A 25,814-nucleotide genomic window follows, 5' to 3' on the forward strand; every position below is an offset into this window, starting at 1 on the left:
CATAGCAACACTAAGAAAAACAGTGGTCTGAGCGCATGCCTTGTGATGTCTGGCTTCAAAACAAGGGCTATTTACAGAATGTGTGCGCATACACCTCTGGCGCGATCTGGTCATCAGCATTCATGGGGCAAACCAACTTCACCTCTGCGGTCACCTTGGACTGAGGACACAATCAGACCGAAAGGATCATAAAAGCAATGGCATTTCACACAACACTTAAATCAGATGTATATCATAGGGCAGGTGTCTATACTGTATTTCATATCTAATAGTATTTATTTTAGAGAAGCAGAGAATAATCCCAGGGGTGAGTTGGTCCAAATGTGAGTATCCAGGCGGGTTCAGCCAGGCATGCCCGCGTGCATGAGAGTGGTGCCCAGGCCTGGACTGGGGAGAGACTGAGATTAGCTCTAAGAGGATTACAGAGCATGCCTCATTAGCATACTGATTTACTGCCAAAAACATACACATACACACTAAATCTTCTACACATTCTGTTTTCTCCTTTGCGTTCTCATACAAACAAACTCTCTGTAGTTCTGTGCACTTGTACACAACAACCACTCACTCGATGAGGTTAAAGATCTCTGGTATAGAAGTGTATGCTCGTATTTACGAAGGGCTGCAGCGAGCTATTAAAAAAATCAGTCATATTTTAATCATCGTTATCCGGACTATAAAGACTTAAAAACACATATGAAAAGAATTTCTTACTTTTTATTTAGAGATCAAGATTTCAGATTTTCATCAATAACACACATTTGTGAAAATTCTATATCTAAAAGTCTTCAGTAACCATATTTCTTGGATTGATTTAACAAATCTCAGTGTTCAATTAATTAATCATTTGAGTAGACAACTAATCGAAAAAATATTTGCTGACTAATCGCTACTAACATAATCATTAATTGCAGCCCTAGTTAGGCCTGTCACAATAATTACTATATCAATATACATATTATTCAATATATGAAAGCTGGAACAATATAAATTTGGAGCTCAGTATTTATTGTGGGTACAAACAAACTGGGAAGATTTTTGTTATTTTTGTCATACACACAAGATTTGAGCTGTAGAGGGGAGAATAAGTCACTTCTTTGGCTTATTATTGATTAATTTGGCTATTTGTTGCAGCTCAATATATCTCTAGCAATATATCATGCTTCAAAATTTGTTATCGTGGCAGACCTAGCCCGATTATTTAATACTAATTGTGCAACAAATCTGGCCTACTTCATTGAGTGCACTTGTTCTTTTGATATGTGTTAGAAGAGAGTCAAAGAACAATTTTGAAAACTGCAAGGTACAGTAGGTCATCTTCAGCACCCAGGTGAAGAAGACACATTCTAGTTGAAGAGCCAAATACAAAAGGAGTATTATTAGCCTCCAGTAACAGCTGCACAACAGCTGACACCGAGTTTGAATCAATAGAGCTTAGCAAAGCAGTGACAGAATTCATTTCAACCAAAGTGCTCACTAAGATTCTGTCCTTTCACATAAAGAAGACTTGTTGGGCTTTCCATAACGGAAGCTTGCATTTTCAAGATGACTAAATACTTGAACTTGTGCTATTTGACAAATATCCACATCAATGAACCCTGTATATTAGTTCCACCTGACACCAATTAGTAGTGTAGCAGATAGAGCAGTCAAAAGCTAACACACAATTAGGATTATCTGGACTAAATGAATGGCCTCATTAACCACAATAAAACAAGAAGTCCCCAGCAACACCACTGAGCATCAGTGGTGGGAAGACTGGAAAAAGGCTGTGTAAAATAAAAAAGCACAAAATATTCAGCATCTTTGACTAACAGGAATTATTGTTACGGAGAGAATAAGTTTCAATCAGCAGATATGCAAAAATTATAGTCAGTTAGTATAAAAATGGTAGACTAATGTTTCTAACCACTTTTGTTTATGAAACTTACACAAAGCTTGAGAGGCAAAGGCGGCCATGGCACTCTGTAGTCTGTCTGGTCTGATTGCTTGGACCAATAGAAGCTGGAAAGACAGCAGAATATTATTTTTTATTAAATATGTCAATAAGCTACTGAAAAGCAAAGAATACCTGTTTCAAATTCACATTTCAATTGCTTCAGGTGTCTTGAAAGGAGCTATATAAACCCATTGTATTAGGGCAGTAAAGACACCAACTAAACTCACAACAAGGCTACAACTGCACAGGAGTTTCTGCAAAAACAACTACTTGTACAGCAAAGTACGGAAACTGTGTATTTATATGAAAAAATTCAGATAAACTCATGATTAAATTACAGATTCTTAGCCATCTCATAGCATATCTTGCTGTTGCTACTGTTGTCCCATTTAAATCAATAAAATCTGGCCAACAAGAGCACCACCAACCGATTAATCGACTAAACGACTAAAGGACTGCAGCCCTACACTGTGTTATTATGATTACGATTATGAAAGCCGACCTGTTGGAAAGCAGTGATCTTCTTGACAATGGAGGGGGGCATTTCCTGTTCACAGTGAGAACTTCTAGAGAAGGACATCCAAAGATCTGTGTCATTCAAACACAGGGACTGATACAGGGCAGGAAAAGTTGCCTGTTCAGGACAAAACAAAGAAACATCAAAAGCAAGTTCACATATTAAATCACATATCTTCTGAAATTGCTAGGTTTGTTTTGAGTAGTTACTTTGAGAACAGCCAGGGCTGCATGTCTTTCCTGGTTGATCCAAGACGGGAATTCCTCTTTTTTAAACATTTCTCCAACAATGGCCCCAGTGAATACATCCCACTCCTACAAACATATTGAACAAGTTTATTATGAACCAAATATATATTGTGTAAATAGTGCAGATAGTATTTAAGTGCTAGCTTACATTCTCCTGGAAAAGCCCTGGGTGCATCCCTTTAACAAAGTGCATGGCGAACATCAGCTGATCGGCCTATAAGGGAAAAAGAAATACAGTATCATGCACATTTCAAACTTTTGTGGCCTTTTGTTTGAGTTGTGAACGGCATTAACCAGATGTGAGTATATTTTGTATTTGTGCAAGAGAGTGCGGTATGCAATTGAGTCTCCTCGTTAAACATTGTAGCAAACAAATTAACGGTGGTATTTAGAATAACGGTTATCACTGCCTGGCAAAACCTCCCTTCCCTTGTCTTTCAACAGTTATGTATGTGCTTCCTTATCTGGCTAAACATGTGTAAAATGTGGTTGACACAAGCTTGGCAAGATGGATCTAGAATTGATGAGCAGTTGGGGCTTATGACTTTTTCTAGCACTAATATTTTACGAGAGCTTTTTGTATGTCTAATTAGACTGGATCAATTTCTAATTTAGTTGATTTATCCATGTTGTATAGCGTAAGTGGTGATTTGCAAACAAACTCTTGTATGTTAAGTCAATGCAACATTCAAAAATATATGAATGTTTTTTTAAATGATGCACGTAGGGATGTCTAAATGGTACATCCTAGGGCGCCATTTGGGAACTATATCTAACTGTGATTTTTCAGACAAGATTCACAGTTCATGTTTTAACAATAGTAAACATGCCCAGAAGAATTGACCAAAATCCTGAAATATGACCTGACAAACTAATACAAGAATCACGTGAGTATGTTTGTACGGATATAAACAACAGGGTTAGGTGTTTTTAAGTTGACTAAGACAGGATATTTTGTCGTTTGTGGAGTAAATTATGATGATGATAAAATTGCAGCCTTTGCGATTTGCTAACCTTGCAGCCCTAGTGCATCCCTTTTTGTTTTATTATCTAGTGTTTTCTTAGGACACTTTTCTCCAGACTGTTATCTCCTGATAGCATGGTGACAAGAATACTGATATCATAGCTCACTGTTTCCTACCTGCTAATAACAGTGCTCCTAACTAATGTATGCCAGTGCACATTTGCCAGATAACCTATAAGAGACCGACAAGATCAACATCTAAAAGCCACCATGACATTGCCTGTGGCTGGTGCATCATTACCATGCAGACAACACAGCCACATCCTCACATGGGGAGAAAAAGAAATTGCATTTACCATTTAGGGCCTAATCAATGCACTGATTGCTGTATTGGTCAATATTTGACACTTCATTACTGTGTTGGTTGACATGGTTTGACCATTAAATGTGTTCATGCCTGTCTGCAAAAGACTAAAAACAAGCTGTAAAAAAATACTTTATACCACCTGACATATTATTTCATAAGATTTTAGCTAAGGATGAGGATTACAAAAACAAAAAGGTTCAATTGCATTTCGTTAGGGATGTAGCAATAACCAAAATATTGTATTGTCTCACAAGTCTCACAATAATATTGCACCGTTTTGAGCGCAGATTACATGTAGAAATAATTTTATTATCTGTTATAAAGAACTTTTAAATATGAATTCTTTGGATTATGAAAGAACCAAAGGCTTGTCAAGGGATTTAAAAAAAGAAAATGTGGCATATTCACAGTTTTAACCTCCACGAAATATCACCTTAAATGTCATACTGTGACATGTATATCATGAAAATATCGAACTGACAGATTTAGATATTGTTGCATCCCTATGTTTGATATTTGTCTTGTTAAATTAAATGTTCCCACTAATTAAAATTAAAAAACAATAATTAATACACTAATAAACTATTAATAATAATTGTTCACTATTTTCATATTAATTTCATATATTAATTCAGTGTTATCTTTCAATGACATGAAATAAAAATTGATTGAAAGTGATTTTTCTCATCAATAATATAATTAATTTGAAAATATTCTCTCTGTAGAAATCTTTAGTTTGGATACTTTCACCTCAATCTGGTCAAAAATGTATATAAAGAAATCTCAATGTGCAGTAGAAACAATTTGATAGTCGACTAATGGGAAAAATCGCTGGGTAGTTGAGTACTACAGTTATTTGCAGATCTCCTAATGGGTGGAATACCTTAAACAGTGAGCGACAGACATATTCATACACCATATTTGTGAGGTTGGTCTCCAGAGCAGCAATTCTGGCCTCAGTAGTCTCCATTTCCTAAAATAAAAACAAAAAAACAAAATGTCTTCATAAATATAAAACAAATAAGCAAAGTCTAACTATGTCACAAACTGGTCAGTCATTCAGTTTAATATTATTGTTAATGGGCCTATACACCCATATACTTGAACACAACTTTTCTTGCACCAGTACAGATATACACAGCTCTTGAGGGCAAAATATGTCAGCTGCGTGATGTCTGCATCTAATTATGGAGCAGTTTATTTCTGATAATAAGGACCTGTGCGTTAGCAGGCTAGTGTTCTCCGCTCTGTTCTCTGAAAGTTGTGAATTGCACTTATATATAAACTCAACAGTGACTAATTAGGATGCTTGGAAACGATAAGTGAGGAATAACTTCGGACCACTGCAAACTGTTTAAAATTAACTTAGTCGTGTTTTTAAGACAGCAACAATCAAGTACAGCATCTTTAAACACTTGAGGAAGGTTAAGCACTTTTCTTTCAAAATGGCCAAGAGATTTTGCATGGCCCTTGAGGTGATTTTATTACATTATATCTAATCACCACTTTGATGATATAACGTCTCCATTATCCTCCACCATCAATTTAAGAAAAATCACTCAACATTTTACTACAGTTTGTGCACAGTGTCAATGAGTTCAATAAACAGCCAACAAGAGAACAGGGGAATGAGTCTGTAAATCAATACAGTACTTTGAGTGAATGAGCCCTCAGAAATACCTTTACACACTTTCACATAGACACGGTGTTGACCAGCTGCTGTCTGGTGACATTCCTGGATAACAACAGTGGCTGTAACAACCCCCAAAGGATTTGGAGGAATTAGTGTTCAATCGCTCAGTGTGAATCTGTGTAGTGTGTGTGTACGTGTGTTTGTGTGTGTGTTTGTATGTGCGTGTGTGTGTGCTGTGGTTATCAGGCAGTGTTACAGGCTCAAATGGAGCACAGCAGAGACAGACAGAGCATGATTCTGTCCAGCTGCACAGGTCAAAGAGCGATAAACACACACAGCCAAACAAATGAACAAAATAAATCAACCCACAGAAGGTCGCTATAGTTCCCCATTACCGCAGAAAACAAACAGATTAGCAATAAATAAAGTTAAATGCCAAATGTGCTTAGAAAGTCTAGTTTATATAGAATACATACAAACAAACATAGGGTAACTCTTTGCAAAAGTCAGTCTCGAATGCCTTGTAAATGTTAGAATGATTATGTTTTATGTTGAGAGTGAAACCTATACAGTGTAGTGTGTACAGTAAACCACATCTGGTTTACTGCAGCAACCCTGAATACATTTTTTAATATTTTTAGAGTAAACTATGGCTTTATGAAGGTAAATATCATCATCTTGAAATTATTTAGTTTTGTATCTTCTGATGAATTTTCAAACAGAAATGCAACACCGTAACATATGGCGTCCTATAGCATCTGAGTGGGAGTGTGACATCAGTTTGTGTCCTTGGTGAAATATCTCACACCCATGAAAGATGGTAGTTTTGGTCCCCTCAGTTACACATTTAAATATTTTTGGCTAACAAAAGACAAATATTGGCCAGCGTTGTAGCAGCATTTACCTTCTTAGCCTGCAAAGCTCTCTGGAACAAGCGTAGGAAAGATGCCAAGCTGAAACGGTACATGTTGTTGATCCTTGACAAATCTGTGATGACGAAAAACATTTTACTGGCACTTTCAGCAAGTGGCAGGTAGACATCACGCTCCTAAAATGGAACCCAAAGGAAAGTAGAATTACAGTTAGTTCAAGAAATGTATGAGTGCAAAAAAGATAATAAAAAGTAGAAGATCAATGTATTATTTAGAGGGAAAAAAAGATGTAGGGTAAGATTCAAAAAAACAAACAGGGAAAGATATGCAAATAAGGGATGTGTCGAGATTGGTGCAACACTGCTCCCTAGAGGCTACTTATGTAATGTCTCACTCTGTTTTAACTGTGCATATCCTGCATGTGCCTGTGTGGGCTTGGGGTATTGTACCTGATCCAAAGAAGCCTGCAGTCTGTGGGATTCCATCAGTGATTCCTGGATGAGGGCACTGCTGGCCTTGGTCTGGTTCAAACTGTCAATCAGCTCTCTGTTCTCCAGAATATTACCCTGAGCTGTAGCCAGAGTCTATCAGAGAGAGATGGATAGAAATAAAGTAAAGGTTAAGTATTAAGTATAGCATAGTATCATAGTAGGAGCATTAAATATTATGACAGCAATAATCTGAAATAACTCTCAACATGGATAAGGACCACTGGGGTTCATTTCTCTGTTAATGTTTTAATGCATACATTCTAAAAAAATAATAATATTTGCTTTGAACATAATATAGTTTATTTACATACATTTGAATAATATAGATGAGAAGCAATGAAGTGTGAAAATATCAAATCAAACTCAAGCATGTACAAGTTAAGAATAATCATGCGTAGGTTCTTTCTAGACTGTTGAGTGAGGAATTTCTACAATAGGGATCTTGATTGTGAGGAGTAGGCATTATCTATAAGGGGATACCTCTAATAATGATTCTTCCAAAGTTGCCAGCTGTATTTTCTTCTCTTCTTCTTTCTGTAGCAGCTTGGTCTTTTCTGACTCCAATTCAGGCTTTTCTTGCTGGATGGTTAAGGCCAAAAGCTACAGAAGAAATAACATTAATGAAAATCTCAGACATTATTAAACACATAAAAAAGGTTTCTGTATTGTGAATAACATTATGACCATTGATTGATATGTAGATTACATTTGCCATAATGTAATACCACACACACACACAGAATAGATTTGAATATATGAGTTACCTGTCCTCTGAGACCTGCTCTTGTTGTGGTAAAATTCACCTCTGTAACAACCGAAGCTGCATCAGGAGGGATGGATGGGTTCGGATTTCGAGTTGCCAGATAGAGTTGGAAATCCTCATTATAGTCAATGAGCTTGTCTCCTATTTGAACCACATATCTAGGACCTGAAAGTGTAAAAGACAGAAAACTTAGCACAAACAAGTGCTAACTAACTTTCTTGTGCCCAGTCTTTAAAAAGTCTGCAATGCGGTAGTGCCATCTCTGTGCTTCACCACTTTTCTTGTTCAACAGCACTTTTAAGTGGATAATTTATCCTCACTTGCACTGCCTCTGTCCTCACTCATGCCAATTTACTTTTACAAAAACAACTGTTCTGTCGAAATGATTGAACACCTTGTTTGTGTAGGTATGTTTCCAAACTCCGATAATAAACTCCAGACTTATAAAGCAGCAGGATAATTGATACTGACTAACGGTAAACTGAACAATCTACATAATCATTCAAAACAATGGGAGGTAAAAATTTGAACTTGACAACTTTTTTAAAAGCAGAGTTTTACAATTTTACATGTTCTGACTGGTTTCTTAATTAAAATAGCAGAATTGAACTGCTAATCCATATACATAAAGCTTTTAAAGGAGATAAAGAGTGTTAGGGGACTTTTCTACTTTTCTCTAATGTAATTGTATCTATTACCTTGAGCAATGAGTTCTTTTCTCAGCAGTGGATAGAGAACAGGTTCAACTCTATCCATTTCTTGTATTACCAAGGTTTTTCCAAATCTTACTGCCAACTCAAGTGACGTCATGAAATTGCCATCCTGTTGGAAGGAACAGTATAGTTATGATTTAGTGTAAAGTGATAGTATTTTTGAGTAGTTGTGTGCACATCCTAATTAAAAAAAATAAAATAAAATAACTAAATCCAAATAGTGGAAGATACCTCGAAACAGGTTCAGGGATAGGCGGAGACTACAACAGACATTTAATACACTAACTTTCTGCCACTATTTATTGGTGCATATTCATACATTTTCACATTTTTACCTGTTGGTTGATGACCTCCAGTCTGTGCTGCTTCAGATGTGTACAGAGCCACTCTGTCGCTCGTGATGACGGATCAATCAAGAATGGGCAGGCCACGCTCTGATGCGGGACGGAGATTGGAGAGAAGTTTTAGTAAGGATCCATTTTGTGTATGTGCTTGTTGCTGTCTTACTGCTGCCATGCTTATCGACCACTAGTCCCTCCCATGCCAGGCTAAGGAAAGAGATCCACTCCCCCCCTCTTTTCATCCCCTGCTACCCTATTTCATGGTCTCTTGCTCAAGAATTCTCAATCTCAACCCATCTGTTTTGAACCTGTTCATATGTCAGTTTATTTTCTTCTGGCTTTTTAAAATCTCTCACAAGGAGGGAAAACCATTTGTGTTGCGTAGTTGCAGAGGATTCATGGGATTTTAAAGCATTTGATCTGTTGAGAACTTAATAACCAAGTAAGTTGCAGGTTTCCGTTAGGAGGTTGTTGTTGTTGTTGTTGTCTATAAATCAATCAGTAGTAAGAGAAGTACAGATGCATTGAAAATACACAAAAACATAAACAGGAGGCGTAGGAAGGACTATGATGATTAAAAGCTGAATGAAATTTTCACTCTTACCTTGAACTCATTGATCTGGTGGCAGCAATGACAAAAGCAACACAGACAAATGTAGGACAGATAAATGGCAGACAAAGCATGAAATATCATACAATTTATGATTTTATGGAATAATAATAATAACAACGGGTGATAGGTTCATGGTTTGATTTGCATAGCGGTAGTGAAAGAAATTACTAATACCGTAGATTAAAATCTAACCTGAAGTATGACAAGTGCATTCTCCATAGAGAGGTCGTCAGACGGCAGTCCCTCACTTTTCCAGATCAACTGCTCACTCTCGGTGCAAAGGAAGGACCGTAAGTCAAATTCTGGAACAAATTAAGCAGAAAGTCAACATATCAAATGTTTTTACCATATGTCAAAATATGTCTCAGTTACACTACTTAAAAATTGGGGAACTAGCAAAAATATACAAGATATACGGATAGACTGGTTCACTTGTGATTGTAGTTGATTGATTGATTTTTAAAACAGTAAGAGCATATCCACATACCATCAAGACAATACAACTTAAGTATCTAATACCCACATGCACAGATGTTTTGTGAGTAGGAGTGAAGTAGTTAAGGGTAAAAATAGCATATGTGCTATAAATTTAAAATTACTTTGCAGTCCAGACTGAGCCATCCACGTCTCCAGACAGTGCCTTCTACGGCCTTCAGGAGCTGCAGATAGATAGATGATGAAGGCAGCTGCTAGCATGGCTCTGATAGGGAGTGTTTCCAATTCATTCTTTATCTCAGACATCTGCAAGAAGAAATTACAAGAGGAAGGTAAGAAATATATTAAGCCAGTCTAATGTGCATTTCCTCAATCTGACTAGAGTTTGTTTATTTATTTAAAAAAAATAAGTCCATCTGTCAAGTGTGTGGAATTCCACCACCTTTAAACGTGTATGCTATGTATGAATTTCTGCACCAGTAACTTCAGACCCCATTAGAGCACAACACAACAGCTGCAGGGCTTAACATATAACAGAGCAGAGCGACCACAGAGTCCATGAAGACTTAGACAAGTGTGTATGTGGAAGTCAGTAATTGTAAATATATGGAAATACGTGAGGAGAAAGTCAAAGGCTTTGGTTGGGGCTGAAGGGAGGTTGTGAGGATTTGAGTGTGTGTGTCAGGAGGAGATTGAGTGTTTTAATTAAGGTGGAGACAGATGCGTTGAAGAGGACTAAAAACAGCCAGAAGGAACTCAAGACAGCAGGAACCATGGGCCTGTGACACACACACACACACACACACACACTCTCTCTCTCTCTCCCTGTTGCTTTTAGATGTTAAATGAGCCTCCATCCCCCTAAATGTGTAAAAGCTCCCACTCGGCTCCACACACTAGCAGACCTATACATCAAAGCACCTGTGCGTTCCAGCGTGTGTGCTCTCCGTCCAGTTGTGAAATGAGCCTCTCAGCTGCAGTGATGGTGTCCTGAGCTTTTGTCACTTCTGCTTCCAGCTTAGCAGCCTCAGCAGTGTGACACTGGAACCTTGGGGATAGATACGAAAAATGTAAAAGAACTTGTTCAGAATTCTTAGGCCATTGGAGAATTTTCAGTAGTCCAAGAATAGCTGCATACTTCTCTTTGAGCTCACTGACTCTGGCTCCAACAGAGTTCAGCATATCCTCAAGTTTATTTTTCCTGTTTTCAGTTTTTCTCAGGTTTCTAAAAACAACCAACAAATAAAGTTATCATACCATATTGGAATGCATTAAAGAGGCAGTTAACACCAGTAAACATGTCTTAGTAAAGAAATGTTTTAGGGGTCTTACTCCAATAGTCCAGCCTGCTCTCTCTCCAGTGGCTCTATTTTCTCCAGGACATGTGAGTACTGGACATTGGCGGTAACCCAAGCAGCCAGAGGTGCTGCTGCTGCACTAGCCCGCTTTGCATTCTGACCAAAAGAAGACATCACAACAATGACTAAATGAAAGCCATGTTTTACATGCTGTAACATACAGAACAACATATACAGGAAATGTATCTACACATTGAACTATAAAGAGAACCAACCTTGGGGTCAAAAGACGCATAGTTTCTCTTTAGCAGTTCTTCTACACTTTGACGAATCTCAGGTGTTATGTTTCTCGCCTCAAATGTTGCTATGTCTTCTCTCACCCCACGTTTGGCTAAAAAACTAAAGAAGAATACATAGATACCAAAAAAGTAATCTAAAAACATTCATTTCATATCATACCATTGAATAGTTTGTAAAACATAAAACATATTGTATTTATTTAATTTCTTCAAAATACTTGTAAAGCTCCCACCTTTTCATGCTGACCCAGGATGTGTCAAAGATGCCCATGAGCCTGAGGACTCCCTCTAAGATGTCTCTGATGACATCAGGGGGCATGCGGAGCGAGCGGATCTCTGACAGCGCTTCTGGCTTGATGTTGCCCACTGCGCGTTTTGCTTCTTCTACCAAGGGCTAAGAGGGAGCATTGCTAATAAGTAAACACTGTTGTGAGAGTAAGTCATTTGTGCATTAAAAACATACCTGAACCTCCTTCAGCTCGTCATCAATTTTTGCTTTTCTTTCTTCAATCTTTGAAACCTCTTGAGCCATTTTGCCTTTAATTTTTTCCATTTCGGTCTTTTGGTCACTGGCATTCTTAAGAAAAAACAGGAGCAGATTATCAATACATTCACACATCAATATTAATCACTCAAGCATAATAATATTGCTATGCTAATGTAGTCTTATTTTGGTTAAATCTATTATTTCTATACAAAGAATACTCTTTTTCCAGCCTTTTAGAATTAGACATGATTCTGAATCACTGAAAGGCTCTCTCTGATAATTAAGTTCTTGACCATCATCTACTATGTCCCTAGACCATCATTCATTTCTCCTCATCTCACCAGTCTGGCCCCGCTGTCTCCATCTCAACAGGACTCTTTGTTGTTACAGCCTTGAGGGAAGATCGTAGCTGTTAATTAAACTATGAAAGACTAACTCCTTTTCATTTTTGTGTATTGTTTTGTTCCTTCCTGTAATGTTGGTTATCTTTCACAACAAGGGAGAAACACTAATGAGTTCAGGCTCTTTCCTTCATTTTTAAGAACAAAAATGAGCTAAAAGGGGAACAAAATTGAAACATGCATCAGCCCTAGATGAGCCACAGAGTAAACAAATGAACAAAAGTAAATCAACAGTGACTTTGCAACAGGGGTGCAAATTGTTGACTTAGTAACACCAGCTTTAGCAGGAGTTAAGAAAAGCTAAAGAAGCGAGAAGAGCAGAAAGTTAAGGCAAAAATGCTGGGAGCAGATTTCCCATCCTTGAGGCTGTCTGCCTTTAGTCAATTTTCCACACACATAGAGCACACACATACGCTCACTGTACCTGCATGGAAGCAGTGATCTCCTGCAGGGCTGAATCTGCCTCCTGTTGTTTAGTCTTCAGCAAAGCACTCTGCTCAGCCGCGCGTCTTTTTAATTCATCAACCAGCGCTTTAGCTTCGTTGAGTTTGGCAACACCCGCCTAAAGACAAAAACACACATTGAAGTTATTAGGTTGTAACAGTAAATATTTGACATATCTAAAGATTCCTACCTGCAGATGCTGTTGTCGGGTTGTGAGCTGGCTCTGTTTGCGACTGAATAATGTGGTGTAGACTTTCAAAAATGACATATATTGGCTTGGGGTTGCTCCATTTTCTTTGCATGACTCATGGACCATAAGGAACAAACGGCAAAGATCTGTGGTGCTAGACCCTGTCAGAAGCATAAATAGAAGAAATGCATTGCTTGTACTAGTATATGCAATGACAACCGGTATAAAATTGTACTTCATAAATGTAGTCCTACCGGAGTGTTTCCCTTTGGATCCTTTGTCTCCTTCAAGCTTTTCTGCTGCTTGTTCATTTTTAGCCAACAAAAGCTCGGGAATCTGCAACAGTAAGCAATGGCATTATGGTGATAAGATGGGCGGAAAAACAATGTGTTCATTCAGTTTATCTAATGCTAGACCTGTGTTGTAAGTTACCTTCCTCATGCTGCTATCAGACCATCCTTCCATCCACTGCACAGAACACTTGCGGTAAAACGCTGGGTTACTTTCACAGCTGATGGTGAAGTTGGGGTTGGAGGAGTCCATGATAAGAACAATGTGGAGGTTTTGTTGGATTCCTGTTGGGTGTAAAAGAGTCAGACTAGGTAGACAATAAGACCCGACATAGTAACACTGTATGTTATATTATAATATTAGAGCAGAATTTAGACACTGTGGGATTGACGCACTATAGGAAAAGTAGTTATAAAGTGGTCCTGTGAATCCATCCTGAGACGCAGCATCTTTGAGGGGAGAAAGTAGAGGCTCCAGTTCTTCTGGTGTGTAAAGACCTGGAACTTCCCCTAATGAAGGAAGACATATTTGATAAAATTAGAACAATTTAAATACTAAACAGTTGTAACAAAGTGAGTTTGTCAATATAAAGAATCAGGTACCACTTCCATTTATAACTCTTATATAGACTAACCAAAACTATAGATTTACATCAAGTTTGAGAAAGAAGAACACTCTTGATAATATGTAGAGTACAAACAAACTGCACACACATTGTTGAAGACAGACTGGAATTTTCATTGTGAATGCATAACATAATAAACCTTTATGAGTGAACAATGAACAGAAAATGTAGTGATATTAAAATTTGATATAGCATTATGAAAGCACACACCTGATGACAGGAGGCTATTCACCATCTCTAGAAATGCTGGGAGGACAAACTGATAGTCTTCAAGCAATAGAACAACTTGTTGCCCATCAAGACCGGCCAGCTGCATCACCTAGAAAGCAATAAGTAATTGTATTGTAAGTCGTAATAGAAACTGTGATCGTCAGTGTTCACATACTGTTTAAAAATATGCAGCAGGCATGTATATAGTATTTGATAATAATTATGCAATGAATGGTAGACTTACAGTCTTAAGATCATTGTTGAACTGTTTGACAGAATAACTCCGGGTGATTTTGGGGGTGAAGAGTGTGTATCCGTGCATGTGCGACACGAGGCATGTGGCTGTGTGTCGGCCCACACCGCTCCTCCCTGCCAGGAGCAAAGAGCCACCGGGTCGGCTGAGGACGCGTTCTACTCTGGACACAAAGTCACACACCTCCCTGAAGAGCAGCAGATCCAGCTCCCTGTTATCTCGACTGTACAGCACCACTCCCTGGAGGGGAGAGGGGACAAGCACTCAGGTGAGACTGCAAGCTTTGGCATTGTCACCAACAAACCAAAAGAAAGGAACACAGGTCAGCTTTTATATGCTTCAATACTAAGGCAAAGTTTACTTCAACCTTGCAACATTACAGTAGAGGTGTATGGGCATTTTACAACTTACTGTGTGATGTGAAAATACTGTTAAATAGAAGTAAACTTTTATTCAAATTCAAGGTCTTGTAAGTTTAAATTCAAATGATGAACATTTAATTCCACCTTTTGTATGACTTGTTTCAAATCTGCAGAAGTCAGACGTCCCAGTTGTTTACCATGAGGAGGCAGAGACTGGCCTGGAGCAGTCACAGCCCCCTCAGATGCACCCCATGTCACATAGAAACCATCTGGAGACCGAGCAAATACAAATAGTTATTCATAAAATCAGCCTAAATAATGTAAACATATTTTCTGTGTAGATGGTGAGCTCTTATATACATGCTGCTTAAATACGTGTGTGTGTATGTGTGTGTGTGTGTGTGTGTGTGTGTGTGGGGGTGTGTGTGTGTGTGTGTGTATATATATATATATATATATATATATATATATATATATATATATATATATATATATATATATACAGAGAGACAGAGAGAGAGAGAGAGAGAGAGAGAGAGAGAGAGTTGTATTTAATGAAAATAGCCCTTTATCACTACTATAAATCTAAAAAAGATATGAGTAAGTTAATGCCGTAATCCAAAGCACCCATTAGGCCTCTGACACCCTGTTCTTTCCTTTTAATCAAGCTTTCTTTGTTTTGGTGCTTCAAGGACTGGGTTTAAAATATGACATTGCATTTTGGCAGGCAGATTTGTTCTTATCTAATCTTATCTCAAAGTGAGCTGATTATTTAAGTCTCCGTGAGGCTTTCTTTATATGTTTTGGGTAAAAAAGTAAAATGTCAAATGAGGTGCCCAGCTGGTTGAACCTCCACCAAAAAGCGGAGTTCTATGTGGAGGAATTTTGTGTGTAACAAAGTATTCAAGGACACAGAACAAAGAAAATAATACAAAGTCAAAAAATTATAATTTTGAGCAAAAAATAAGTACAAAGAAAGTTGAAAGCTTTCTACCTGTCATGTTATCGATTGCATCAGAGCTCCAGTCCCCCCGTATGGTGGAGGACAAAATATTATCAAAGGTGTGAAGATCTTTGGGGGAAACTAGTCGGTCTCTGAAAAGCCTCCTAGCCTCATATGCCACCACCTCCATAACGCTGTCTGTCACATTAGATTGAGCTGAGAGAAACAAAGAGACAAGATTAACATGTTTATTGTAACACTACGGTGGAGTGTATTATTTGTATAATCTTAGAATGAAAATCAGTAAGGAAGATAATTTCATAAAATAGTTTAAATAATGAAATAAAGATCAGAAGATTGATTTTACATACCAAGGAAAGGGTAAGCAGCAAGCAAAAGGAAAGAAAGAACTGAAGTTAAAATGACGAGGATGGGAAATGGCAGATGATCCGCTGACGTGTTTAATTAAAATATATGACTGGACTGCCTATCGCAGCAGGAACACATTGAGAACAGAAAGTGTGGCAGAGGGAGAGTTGAAAGGACAGCAGAGGGACACGAGGATAAAAGAGGAAGAGACAGAGCAGTGACACGCACAATGTGAGACCCAGAGGAGACACGGGTAAGGAGGGAACCAGGAAAAGGTGAGAATTACAACGGCCTTGAGTAAAGGAACCCTGCCATCTGGAGCTGCCATGTTGACTCTGGCTTAGAAATCCAAAAGAAATAGTAGCCTTTCATGACAAGCAAAATCATTCTGGACATGCCACAAGTTTTCATTCATTAAGCTGTCAACATTTTCTGAAATTTGGATTAGCTAAACATTACATTCAATATATGTGTAATCCCTCAGTTGTCCAGGTATGATGGTAAAATGGATGAGCAGCCAAATGTCTTCACTCAAAAAAATGTTTTCTCCAGATGATAGAATTGATATTTTTCTTAAACAGTGTTGAATGTAATAGTAAAAGTGGAAAAAGTATAGTTTTACATACAACATTAAATCAGCAGTTTGTCTATAGTATGATTACCTGCAGTGAGGTCATATCGCAGAAAGCTAAGGACCCACTCTGTGAGAATACAGGGCGTGAAGAGATAATGGCTGTGGTCATCAACTGTGAATTTTACTTTGACCTGACAAAAAAGTAACACAAATAAGTCATGTGTTGTCTCAAAACAAACAAAGTGATTCATTCTTTTGTTGAATTTGTACCTGTTCATAAAGCTGCACCAGGGAGCTGGCCAGCTGGTGTATTCGCCCAGTGCTGGCCCAGTCTGCCTGGCTACCCAGGCTGTGCTGGAGAACTGGCTGCAAATACGCTGAGTAGATTGTTTGTAACTGTTCCCTATCTGGATAACTAAAGCCAAAATAAGAAGTCTGAGAAGGACAAATGAAAGACAGTATATGACATGAATAATCAATGCATACTTACTCAATGGTGCAAATGCGCACTATAGAAGAGAAGCGTGAGGTGAGAGAATGACTCCCAACAGCACTTCCTGTCGACATAGAAGCTACAATCTGGATGTTTTCGAGACAGACCCACTCCAGGTTTTCATCATAAAATCCTTTGTAGGTCAACACCTAAAATGAAAACTAAATCTTAGTAATCTTTCAATATATATCTCCTTGTCCAAATGGTGTGTACCTGTTGAAGAAAAGCAATAAGATTGCTGGTGCCCCATTTATCTGGTTTGGGGAGGTTGATGTCTTTAAGGTACAAGACGAGGTGTTCACAGTCCTTAGGTCTGAACACTCGGCCAGTGTTCGAGCTCAGTAACAAACAGGTCTGACCAAGCTTCTGCAGAACGTGGCGCGAGGATGTCTGGGCACTGCAGTGGACCACAGCTACCTGTGTGGACCTCAGCTGGGAGAAGGCGTGGCGCAGGAGCATCCTAGAAAAAGGGAACAGTATACTTACTAACTATTGACAATAGAGCAAAGTAAATACATTTTTAAACCGCACTGTTCAAAATGGAGAATGCCTTTTATTTTTATTTCCTTAAAGCTGTAAAAGTTGCAGCAAACAAATAATTCAGTCTAGTTATTTTTAGCAGTTTTATCTAGCAGCCGTTGTTTGTCTGGAAAAGCCCAATGGCAAAGACAGACATTTGTGAGGGCGCAAACAGAATATAATTGGAAAGTTACCGGAGTGTGCATGTGTATTCAGTCTACTGCAGTAAATATATGGGAAATAATTAGACATAGCAGTAAAATGAGCTGACAGACCCAGGGCCACACTGATACAGTGACCTTTTAGATAAAGTGATGCAAGACAAGGAGATGGAAGAGAGAGAAACAGCACAGCTCAAGTGGAGTGTAAAAGGCAAGCTGAGTGACCCCATGTTCTCCAAACCCCCTGAGGCAAGAAGCAATTACTTTGAGGCAACAGCTCTCCAACTATAAACAAGCATATTATTACACAACATGGTCACATCATACAAATTTACTAATACTATATGGATTTTGATTACCGGTACTTACTTTGATTACTAACTTATTAAAGGTGCACAAACTTTGTGAATGGTCCACTACCTGTTTGTCTTCATGGACATGTTATTCCTATGTATTAATGTTCCACAGTATGGCATTACACTTATATATCAAGCAGGTGACACCATTGGGGGAAGTTACACATCGCATTAAAAGCTGTAATAAATTAATAAATAAAAGCTTGATAAATATGTTAAATACTATTGTGAAACATTCCAGGCAAAGCAAGCAGGTGGTGTACCCCTCACTAGAAATATGACATAGGGCCTGTACCCAGTTTTGCTCCTTGTATTGGAGCCAGATATTGTCAATCAGAATATGCACAGTTAGTATGCTAGTTGTTGCTGTTAACATTACGCTGACGACAAAAGTCCGCTCTGGAAGTTGTGAAAACAGCTTATAAACTCATTGCAGTAAATAATTAGGTTGGCCAGACTGCGTAAGTAAGGAACCACTGCAAACTGTGTAAAAAACTACACTTTTAAGTGTCACTGTGTATGGTTTACTTACCCTTTGCCACAGCCCTCTGGCCCCACTACCATAAAGGGCTGTCGCTGTTTAGCAGTCAGCCATGGTGAGAAGCAGTGCAGGCTCCTCTGCATATCTGTGGTCTCAATCACTGGTAGCCTCTGCGTGTTAGCCAGCTGTTCCAGTGTGAGGCTGTCAGGGCGACGAAGCTCATAAGCACACAGATGGCCAGTGCCAGAGTCGTAGAATGTGTCGAGAGGTTTTTTGACGTTGGGGGGACTTTCTCTAGCCCAGCTCAGCAACTACAACAATTACACAGAGGAAATGGATTTACTACAATATCATTCTGCCTTGTTGTGTTATACTGTATGTTGTTGATTTCTTAAAATGGATGATGTAATGGGTCACAGCTAAACAATAAAAAAGCTACTGCAAAAACTCTTAAAACATGTGATACCTCTTTGGCAAATTCTTGTTGTGTTTTTAGATGCAGGTTTCCTCCAAGACCCCTCAGAAGGCAGATGATGAATTGACCTCTCTCTGTTACTCCATTGAGGTGTGAGAGGCCATTGAACACGGTCCCCACTCGACTGGTCTTAACCGCAAAGTCACTCTGATGAAAAATACAGCACAATCGGAATCATGTGGATTTTACATGGGGTAATCAATATTAAGCGAGCGCATCTTACAACATCAGTGTGCAGCAAAATGTTTACCTGTTTAGAAACCCACTCGAGAGCTTTGTGGAAGTAGTCGCCTAGCCAGTTCTCTAGGTTACTGCGGCACTCTTCTGGTTGATTGTGCAACCATGTTTTTACCAAGGCCTGCACATCGACATCCTCATCACTAAACACATAAGGTAAAAAAAAGAGTGAAATTGACATGATAACAAGAAATCAAATCAACAAATCACTGGCTGACCTCAGAAATATCATGCCCATGCGAGAGATGGTGGCCGGAGAGGCACTTTTCAGGTCATGAGTTTCAAATAAGAAGTTGACATTGGGTCCAAACTGTATTCGCTCTCCATTTGCCATAGTCAATAATCGGTTATCATCGAGGACTGAGTTAAGACTCTCAATCCAGTCTGGGTCAATGTCACCATCGCACACGATCCAGGAGCTCACTTCTGAACCACACATAAATCACATTATAGGATTAGAGCAATTTAAATCTATTATGTAATTGTATTGTTATGTAATCACTAGTTTATAGAATCTTCCATATTGAATGATTTCTTGCTTACCCTGTGGTTCTTTCACCACACATCTGGCACTGTGTGTAAGAACCCCATCAGCCCATTCTCTCGTGTCATCGTCTATGTGACCCAAGAGTTGCTGCCTGGGCATGGCTTTGGGATTCATTGTGTAATGTTTCACCTACAGAAATACATTTTACAAAACATCAATAAATGCTGTAAGCAAAACATATGTCAACCAAAGATAACATTATAACCATCTGCAGACACCTCAGAGCACAGGGCAACCTTTGTTCTCAGTTCAGTGTCTCACCTGTCACTATCAGAATAAATAGCCACTACTTTCTGACCTTATAAAAGTGTCATAATAAAGATTGATTTTATTCACTTCGCCTCATTTATAATGTCATAATTCATAATATTATTCTATCATTGTACTGACAATAACATATAAGCACAGAACTTACCACTTTGCCTGTCTTTTTAAGCGCTGCCTGAAGCATTTTCCACAGTGTAGACTTTCCAGCTCCACTTGGTCCAACAATCACCACACCCATACGCTGTCTTAGCTGTTCATTCAGTTCCAAAGCTTTCTTTAGCTGCACAGAAGATTTTTTATCAGTAAATTGCGATGTATAGTTCAGAACTATTGTTTGAAACTTACCTGGCTTGGTATAACTTCAAGTCTAGCTTCTTTATAAACCTGCTCAAGTGCATGCATTAAGACTTTATCTTCAACATCGCTGAAATTTACTCCAGAAAAGACATCTCGGACAAGAGCATCAAATCGTGAGCTGTCTGAGAAAGTTAGCTTTGACATGGTGTTAAGTCGTAAAGCTTGTACCACCAGGCTACTCTCCTGAACTGCAACAAGAAGAAATAAGAAATTGGCTTACATCACTGGACAGGGTCACAAAGTCACACCAACTAAAAACAAAGCAAATTTACTTTGTGAAATATTCTTATGTATGAGAGAATGTCTGTGTGATTATCACTTCAAGTTATGTCTATGGTCTTTATTTCCCATTGCAAGATGGAGCACTTGGAAAGCACAGACCATTCTCAGGGCATTTGTCTTAGTTCATTTATGGTTTCGATTATTGCTTTGATTTTTGTGAGAACCCCATTAAAATGCACAAATTAACAAAGCATATCATGATTCACTATGTCAATACTTTTGTTCTCTCCTTCAAAGGTTCTGGTCTTCCCTGCAGCAAGATTTTTACAACAGAGAAACTCTTGGCCCGACTATACACAGACAGACAGGGGAAAACCTTAGGGACTCATTGAAAGGGCTGGTGTATGTGTGTAGGTCTACAACTGTGTGAGAGGATGCTACTGTGACAGACATGGAGCCAAACTGCAGTGAGACACCAGGAGTTTGCAAAGCTGACATAAGGGGGAGATGAAGGCGGGAAATAGAGGGCACAGAGGGAAAGGTGTGTGGATGAGAGGAGCATCGACAGCCAGGTATCAGAGAGAGGGAGAGGCAACAAGAGGTCAGGAGGAGGGGGGGAGATGTGGCTAAAGTGCTGTAAACAACACAACTTTGGCAGTAAGTGTCAGGAAATGAGAGAATGGAGGACAAAAGTACACACAAGTTATAAGCCCAAGGGAGGGGAAAAGTTTAGCAGTGGACCATTTTGTCTAAATGTCACTTGATGGGGTGCATTAGAGGATTTAGAGGACAAGAGCCGCTGTGTGACAAAAGGCTACTTGACTCCAATCTCCTTGAATTCTTTGTGAGTACTAAGCACATAGTGGTAAATTGTGAATGCTGTTGGTTGTCTGCTAGAAATATGTTGTGTGTGTTGAAACTAAAACTGTACTAGCACTCTGAGAAATAATGGTAAGTTACATTTATTCATAGCGATTCATATGTTTGCTTTCACCCACTCTCAGTTAGAAATTTGAAATCTGTAAAAATAATTTTCGTTCTATTACTCTTGTCTTTGTCTTGGTTCTTTCTCCGATGCTGTAGGAGACTGCCACAGGCCTTTAGCACAGTCTTAAGAGCTCGCAGTCCCCAATCATAGTGCTTCTGAGGAGTCAACAGCTCCCTGCAACAAGGAGGGAGAATTATAATTGTACCCTTGAGAACATTCAACGCTTATTTTAATAAAGCATTTACTTGGCCAGGTGGAAGATTGCCACCAGTTTCCGTCCCAGAACCTCTCCGTTTTTGAACCCCTCGGAGTAGAGTATGACCTCAGCGATGAGCTCATTGTCCGGCCTGCTCATAGCCACAGGTCTGAACAGCTGCTTCAGATTGTCTGGAAGCTTCTGTCTGCCCCCATAGCCTTTTCCTGCTGGGTTCATTGTGATGAACACACCTGAGTTTGGGTCTAATTCCACCTTTGGTTCAAAATAGAAGAAATACAGTATGTGGTATATTATGACAAGTGATTTAATGGTTTGGATGTAAAATAAAAAAGGAGAAGACAATGGCCAAGTTAACAAAAAGGTCATTACAATAAAAGGGAATTGATTTAGCAGTGGTATACAGAGTAAATGTCCAAATGTACCTCTTTTCCAAGCAGTTCACATGTTGGCTTGTTATGTTTAAGAGAATCCTGAATGGCCTGGATTTGCATAGAAACTGCTGATAGTACTGCCTCTTCTAATCGGTTAAACTCATCAAAGCAGCCCCAAGCACCACACTTCACCAAGCCCACAAAGATTCTGCCCATTGACTTGACATCAATACCCTAAAGATAAAACACAAAGAATATTAATGCCTAAAACTAGTACAAAAAAAACAAAATGCTTCCTTCTTTTCTTTAACACTACCACACCTCATCACAGTTGAACACCAGCACCTGCCTCCCAAAAAGCCCACCCAAGGCTTTGACAGACTCAGTTTTGCCAGTTCCAGCAGGCCCATAGGGGTTACCTCCAAACCCCATTTCCATGGCTTGAGTGAGTGTTAGGTAGCACTTATCTGTCAGTGGAGTGTGCACTAGCTTCGCTGCATTTCCCTAAGAAACACAACATGAACAGTTTTATATTGTTTATATTGAATGGCATAATCATAAATGGATAGAAAGGAGCAAAACTAGATGTTCATTTGAGCAGGTGCAAAACAAAAATCAAATAGAAGAAAATTTGTCCTTTCCTGAATAATTTTAGAGTGATCTTGATCCATTTCAGAAAAAGTATAAGACCACATGGTAATATGAAAAAAACATTATTATGATCATCTTTTTACTATCTCTTTGGTATTGAGTAGTGAGCCTTTTCCTTAGTACTGAAATCAAGTCTGACATTTTAGAATTGTGACAACACTATGAGAGATAGCGTGGCTGTAGTGTGAGGTATATTGGATATTTAAACAGTGCCCCCAAGTGGTACCAGAGAATAAGTGCAATGTTAAATTCACACACACCTGGTATTCGTAAGTATAGTTGAACTGGGCATCCACCATTTGTATGTGGCAGCATTTATTTGCTTCCATGTAGAATCGTAACTGCTTTTTCCATGACCAGGCATTTGTACTGGTAACCCCCTCCTGGCTGAGCTGCTTCACTACGCTTATGTTGTGAATGATGTCCAGGATCAAAGCCTTTAGCTTCAACTCCAGTACACTGGCATCTGTGGAGAAATATATGTAACAAAGAACTGTTAAATTGTTGTTAAATCTTTATAATGTTATACTGATTGCATAGAGCAGTGTAGTTTCAGCAATTTCCATCATACTGCCATTTCATCACAAGTCTAGAAAAGCTAAGCTAAGCTAAAACATCAAATAAGAATACATGTGTTGTTTTTAATAAAAACAAGCAGGACGCAATGTTAACATCCAATAGAATAATGCATTAACAGAACTCTGCCAATAAAAATCGACTTAAAAAACACATTTATTTATCATTACTTGACAAGATTTTAAATATTATAGTATTAAGAGAAAAAAACAATACCTGTGTGAACCATACCTGTGTTAGAAGTGCCCATTGAATTAGTGTCTATCGCTGTGTAATGATCCAATTTAGCATTAAGCTCCAGCTCCAGTCTTTGCAGATTTTGCTCTTTAATAGCTTTTTCCACATCTTCCGTAAACTGGATTTGTTCAGCCAAACACAGAATCTGCAGATGGTTCAACATATTTTAGTAGGTAACATAAATAAAAATCAATTTTAAAAAGTAATTATTCCAAGTTTACCTGAGATGGGTAGCGTGAAGGATCTACCTGCCCTTTTTTTCCAGCCAAGACACACTCATATAAGAGATGCTTCAGAGTCTCCTTCATTTCAGTGGACAATTGACCTAACCAACCCTTGGAACAATAGACAGAATATATCATCATCAAATCTTTATTTCTGACGCACATGATCCACATAACATAAATATACATATTTTTGTAAGCTTTATTCTGTACTAAAAATATCTAAGGGGAATGGGTTAATCAAATGTAAAATTAATGTTACCTTACCTCTACAAGATTTGAGATACGTATCCGATTTTGCAGTTGCACCATTTCACCCTCTAAAGAACACATGGCTACAATGTGCTGACACTGTTCATCAAATACAACACTATGGATGCCTGTAAAACATACACATACATTCATATTTTACATGAAAAGCAGTAGGCATGTGTCTGGTTAATATCACATTCATTTTCTGACCTGCAAATAGTTTCTTGAGGTGTGATTGGATGACAGTGGGGTTAGTTGCCTGACCCAGAATCTCCAGAAGATCATCGTCTCCAATGAAGTAAAAGCGGGGGAAGGCAGAGCGCTTCTCCTGCATCATGTTGCAATAGGTTCAATAAATACAGATGGCACAATTTGAAATTATTATTTCAAATTGTGTCTTGTTATTGGTACCTCTAAGAACTCATTGAGAGATTTCTGGCAGCGATGCAGCTGGTCCAGTATAGTAACCAGAGAGTTTCTGATGCCAGCTCTGGAGCTGAGTGATACCACTCTGGTGTCTCTTTGAATGTCTGACATAATAGACCTTTATACGAATTATGAGTAGAAAATTAGTACTGTATAACATGCCACATACAACAAAAATGAAACAAAGAAATTAATAACCTGAAATCTTCATCCACTCTTTTAAAACGAGCTTCTTCCCGTGGTAATGCCCCACGTCCAAAAATGGGTTCTAAATAAACCCAGCGTCTCTGGATTGTATTAAGACTTTGCAGATACTCATCCAGATCTGACAGACGAACCTCCCATAGACTGACCTGGGATATAGTAAGTGTTTTTTTAAGCCTAACATACATACACACCATAACTTTAAGGACATTTTGGATATAAATGTTAATCATTTGAACTAACTTTGTCTTGAAAACTACCGTAGTAGGGAGAGTCTTTCAGAGACTGTAAAAGACAGCGGCTGTCTCCAACCTTGATTTAACAAAACATAGTAAAATAATTGTTTTGGGAAAAAACACACAAGTAACACATCTAACAATCTGGGGGAAAATAAAAATCTACTCTTGTGGGGTTTTTTTGCTCAGAGTGACAATATCAAACCTGATTGACAATGTCCTTCCAGTCTTTGATCAGGGAGAGACTGCGGCTATTGCTATCAGTGTACTCAGTCAGAGTGAATGTGGCAGATGCTCCCCACACATCCAGCTCTCTCAGTGCTTCTCTGATTGTCACCTCAGCCTGGGCACGGCTATTCAGATCCTGCAAAACCAATTTATCCATCTTTAATAAAGTATAACTCAAGAATATATGAAAAGGTACCATTGTGGCAACCTCCCAGAAAGTGTTTGAGAACATGAGGAGGAATACCTTCAATTGAAATGCTTTTTCTACTATAGTATTTGCCACATTGAGTAAGTCTTGGAAAGTTAGCCTCTCCAGCGTGGTGCCTTTTGGTAGACCCAACAATCTGAACATGTCCAACCAATGGTCCTGGGACAGATGTTCGCCGCGTACATACTTCAGGACAGGCACCATGTTCTAGATTCAAATTTAGATAATTATAAAATTGA

The 25,814-nt window shown here is 38.6% G+C and overlaps 1 protein-coding gene across 1 annotated transcript in view; it reads right to left on the reverse strand.

Annotated features, from left to right (window-relative positions):
- Window positions 1-25,814, reverse strand: part of LOC117380151 (cytoplasmic dynein 2 heavy chain 1) — a 57,497-nt gene that overhangs the window by 25,220 nt on the left and 6,463 nt on the right. The window contains exons 27-80 of the mRNA XM_055226164.1: window positions 25,612-25,782; window positions 25,345-25,503; window positions 25,147-25,215; window positions 24,898-25,052; window positions 24,685-24,817; window positions 24,484-24,601; window positions 24,289-24,401; window positions 24,019-24,132; window positions 23,792-23,942; window positions 23,245-23,450; window positions 22,655-22,837; window positions 22,385-22,567; window positions 21,991-22,214; window positions 21,804-21,919; window positions 20,524-20,723; window positions 20,327-20,458; window positions 19,908-20,040; window positions 19,583-19,790; window positions 19,378-19,507; window positions 19,119-19,274; window positions 18,704-18,963; window positions 17,349-17,595; window positions 17,133-17,284; window positions 16,913-17,057; window positions 16,731-16,833; window positions 15,751-15,915; window positions 14,901-15,025; window positions 14,386-14,634; window positions 14,142-14,250; window positions 13,702-13,815; window positions 13,448-13,590; window positions 13,270-13,351; window positions 13,016-13,176; window positions 12,806-12,943; window positions 11,957-12,070; window positions 11,727-11,887; window positions 11,470-11,593; window positions 11,229-11,350; window positions 11,035-11,121; window positions 10,818-10,944; window positions 10,061-10,202; window positions 9,654-9,763; window positions 9,453-9,467; window positions 8,843-8,941; window positions 8,493-8,616; window positions 7,796-7,959; window positions 7,512-7,631; window positions 6,990-7,124; window positions 6,573-6,716; window positions 4,919-5,008; window positions 2,853-2,918; window positions 2,666-2,770; window positions 2,442-2,573; window positions 1,932-2,004 (exon numbers count right to left, since the gene is read on the reverse strand). Coding sequence (XP_055082139.1) covers window positions 1,932-2,004; window positions 2,442-2,573; window positions 2,666-2,770; window positions 2,853-2,918; window positions 4,919-5,008; window positions 6,573-6,716; window positions 6,990-7,124; window positions 7,512-7,631; window positions 7,796-7,959; window positions 8,493-8,616; window positions 8,843-8,941; window positions 9,453-9,467; window positions 9,654-9,763; window positions 10,061-10,202; window positions 10,818-10,944; window positions 11,035-11,121; window positions 11,229-11,350; window positions 11,470-11,593; window positions 11,727-11,887; window positions 11,957-12,070; window positions 12,806-12,943; window positions 13,016-13,176; window positions 13,270-13,351; window positions 13,448-13,590; window positions 13,702-13,815; window positions 14,142-14,250; window positions 14,386-14,634; window positions 14,901-15,025; window positions 15,751-15,915; window positions 16,731-16,833; window positions 16,913-17,057; window positions 17,133-17,284; window positions 17,349-17,595; window positions 18,704-18,963; window positions 19,119-19,274; window positions 19,378-19,507; window positions 19,583-19,790; window positions 19,908-20,040; window positions 20,327-20,458; window positions 20,524-20,723; window positions 21,804-21,919; window positions 21,991-22,214; window positions 22,385-22,567; window positions 22,655-22,837; window positions 23,245-23,450; window positions 23,792-23,942; window positions 24,019-24,132; window positions 24,289-24,401; window positions 24,484-24,601; window positions 24,685-24,817; window positions 24,898-25,052; window positions 25,147-25,215; window positions 25,345-25,503; window positions 25,612-25,782 — 7,501 coding nt within the window. The remainder of the gene's footprint in view (window positions 1-1,931; window positions 2,005-2,441; window positions 2,574-2,665; window positions 2,771-2,852; window positions 2,919-4,918; window positions 5,009-6,572; window positions 6,717-6,989; window positions 7,125-7,511; window positions 7,632-7,795; window positions 7,960-8,492; window positions 8,617-8,842; window positions 8,942-9,452; window positions 9,468-9,653; window positions 9,764-10,060; window positions 10,203-10,817; window positions 10,945-11,034; window positions 11,122-11,228; window positions 11,351-11,469; window positions 11,594-11,726; window positions 11,888-11,956; window positions 12,071-12,805; window positions 12,944-13,015; window positions 13,177-13,269; window positions 13,352-13,447; window positions 13,591-13,701; window positions 13,816-14,141; window positions 14,251-14,385; window positions 14,635-14,900; window positions 15,026-15,750; window positions 15,916-16,730; window positions 16,834-16,912; window positions 17,058-17,132; window positions 17,285-17,348; window positions 17,596-18,703; window positions 18,964-19,118; window positions 19,275-19,377; window positions 19,508-19,582; window positions 19,791-19,907; window positions 20,041-20,326; window positions 20,459-20,523; window positions 20,724-21,803; window positions 21,920-21,990; window positions 22,215-22,384; window positions 22,568-22,654; window positions 22,838-23,244; window positions 23,451-23,791; window positions 23,943-24,018; window positions 24,133-24,288; window positions 24,402-24,483; window positions 24,602-24,684; window positions 24,818-24,897; window positions 25,053-25,146; window positions 25,216-25,344; window positions 25,504-25,611; window positions 25,783-25,814) is intronic.

This window comes from Periophthalmus magnuspinnatus, chromosome 13 (genome assembly GCF_009829125.3).
Source record: "Periophthalmus magnuspinnatus isolate fPerMag1 chromosome 13, fPerMag1.2.pri, whole genome shotgun sequence".
NCBI classification, from domain to species: domain Eukaryota; kingdom Metazoa; phylum Chordata; class Actinopteri; order Gobiiformes; family Gobiidae; genus Periophthalmus; species Periophthalmus magnuspinnatus.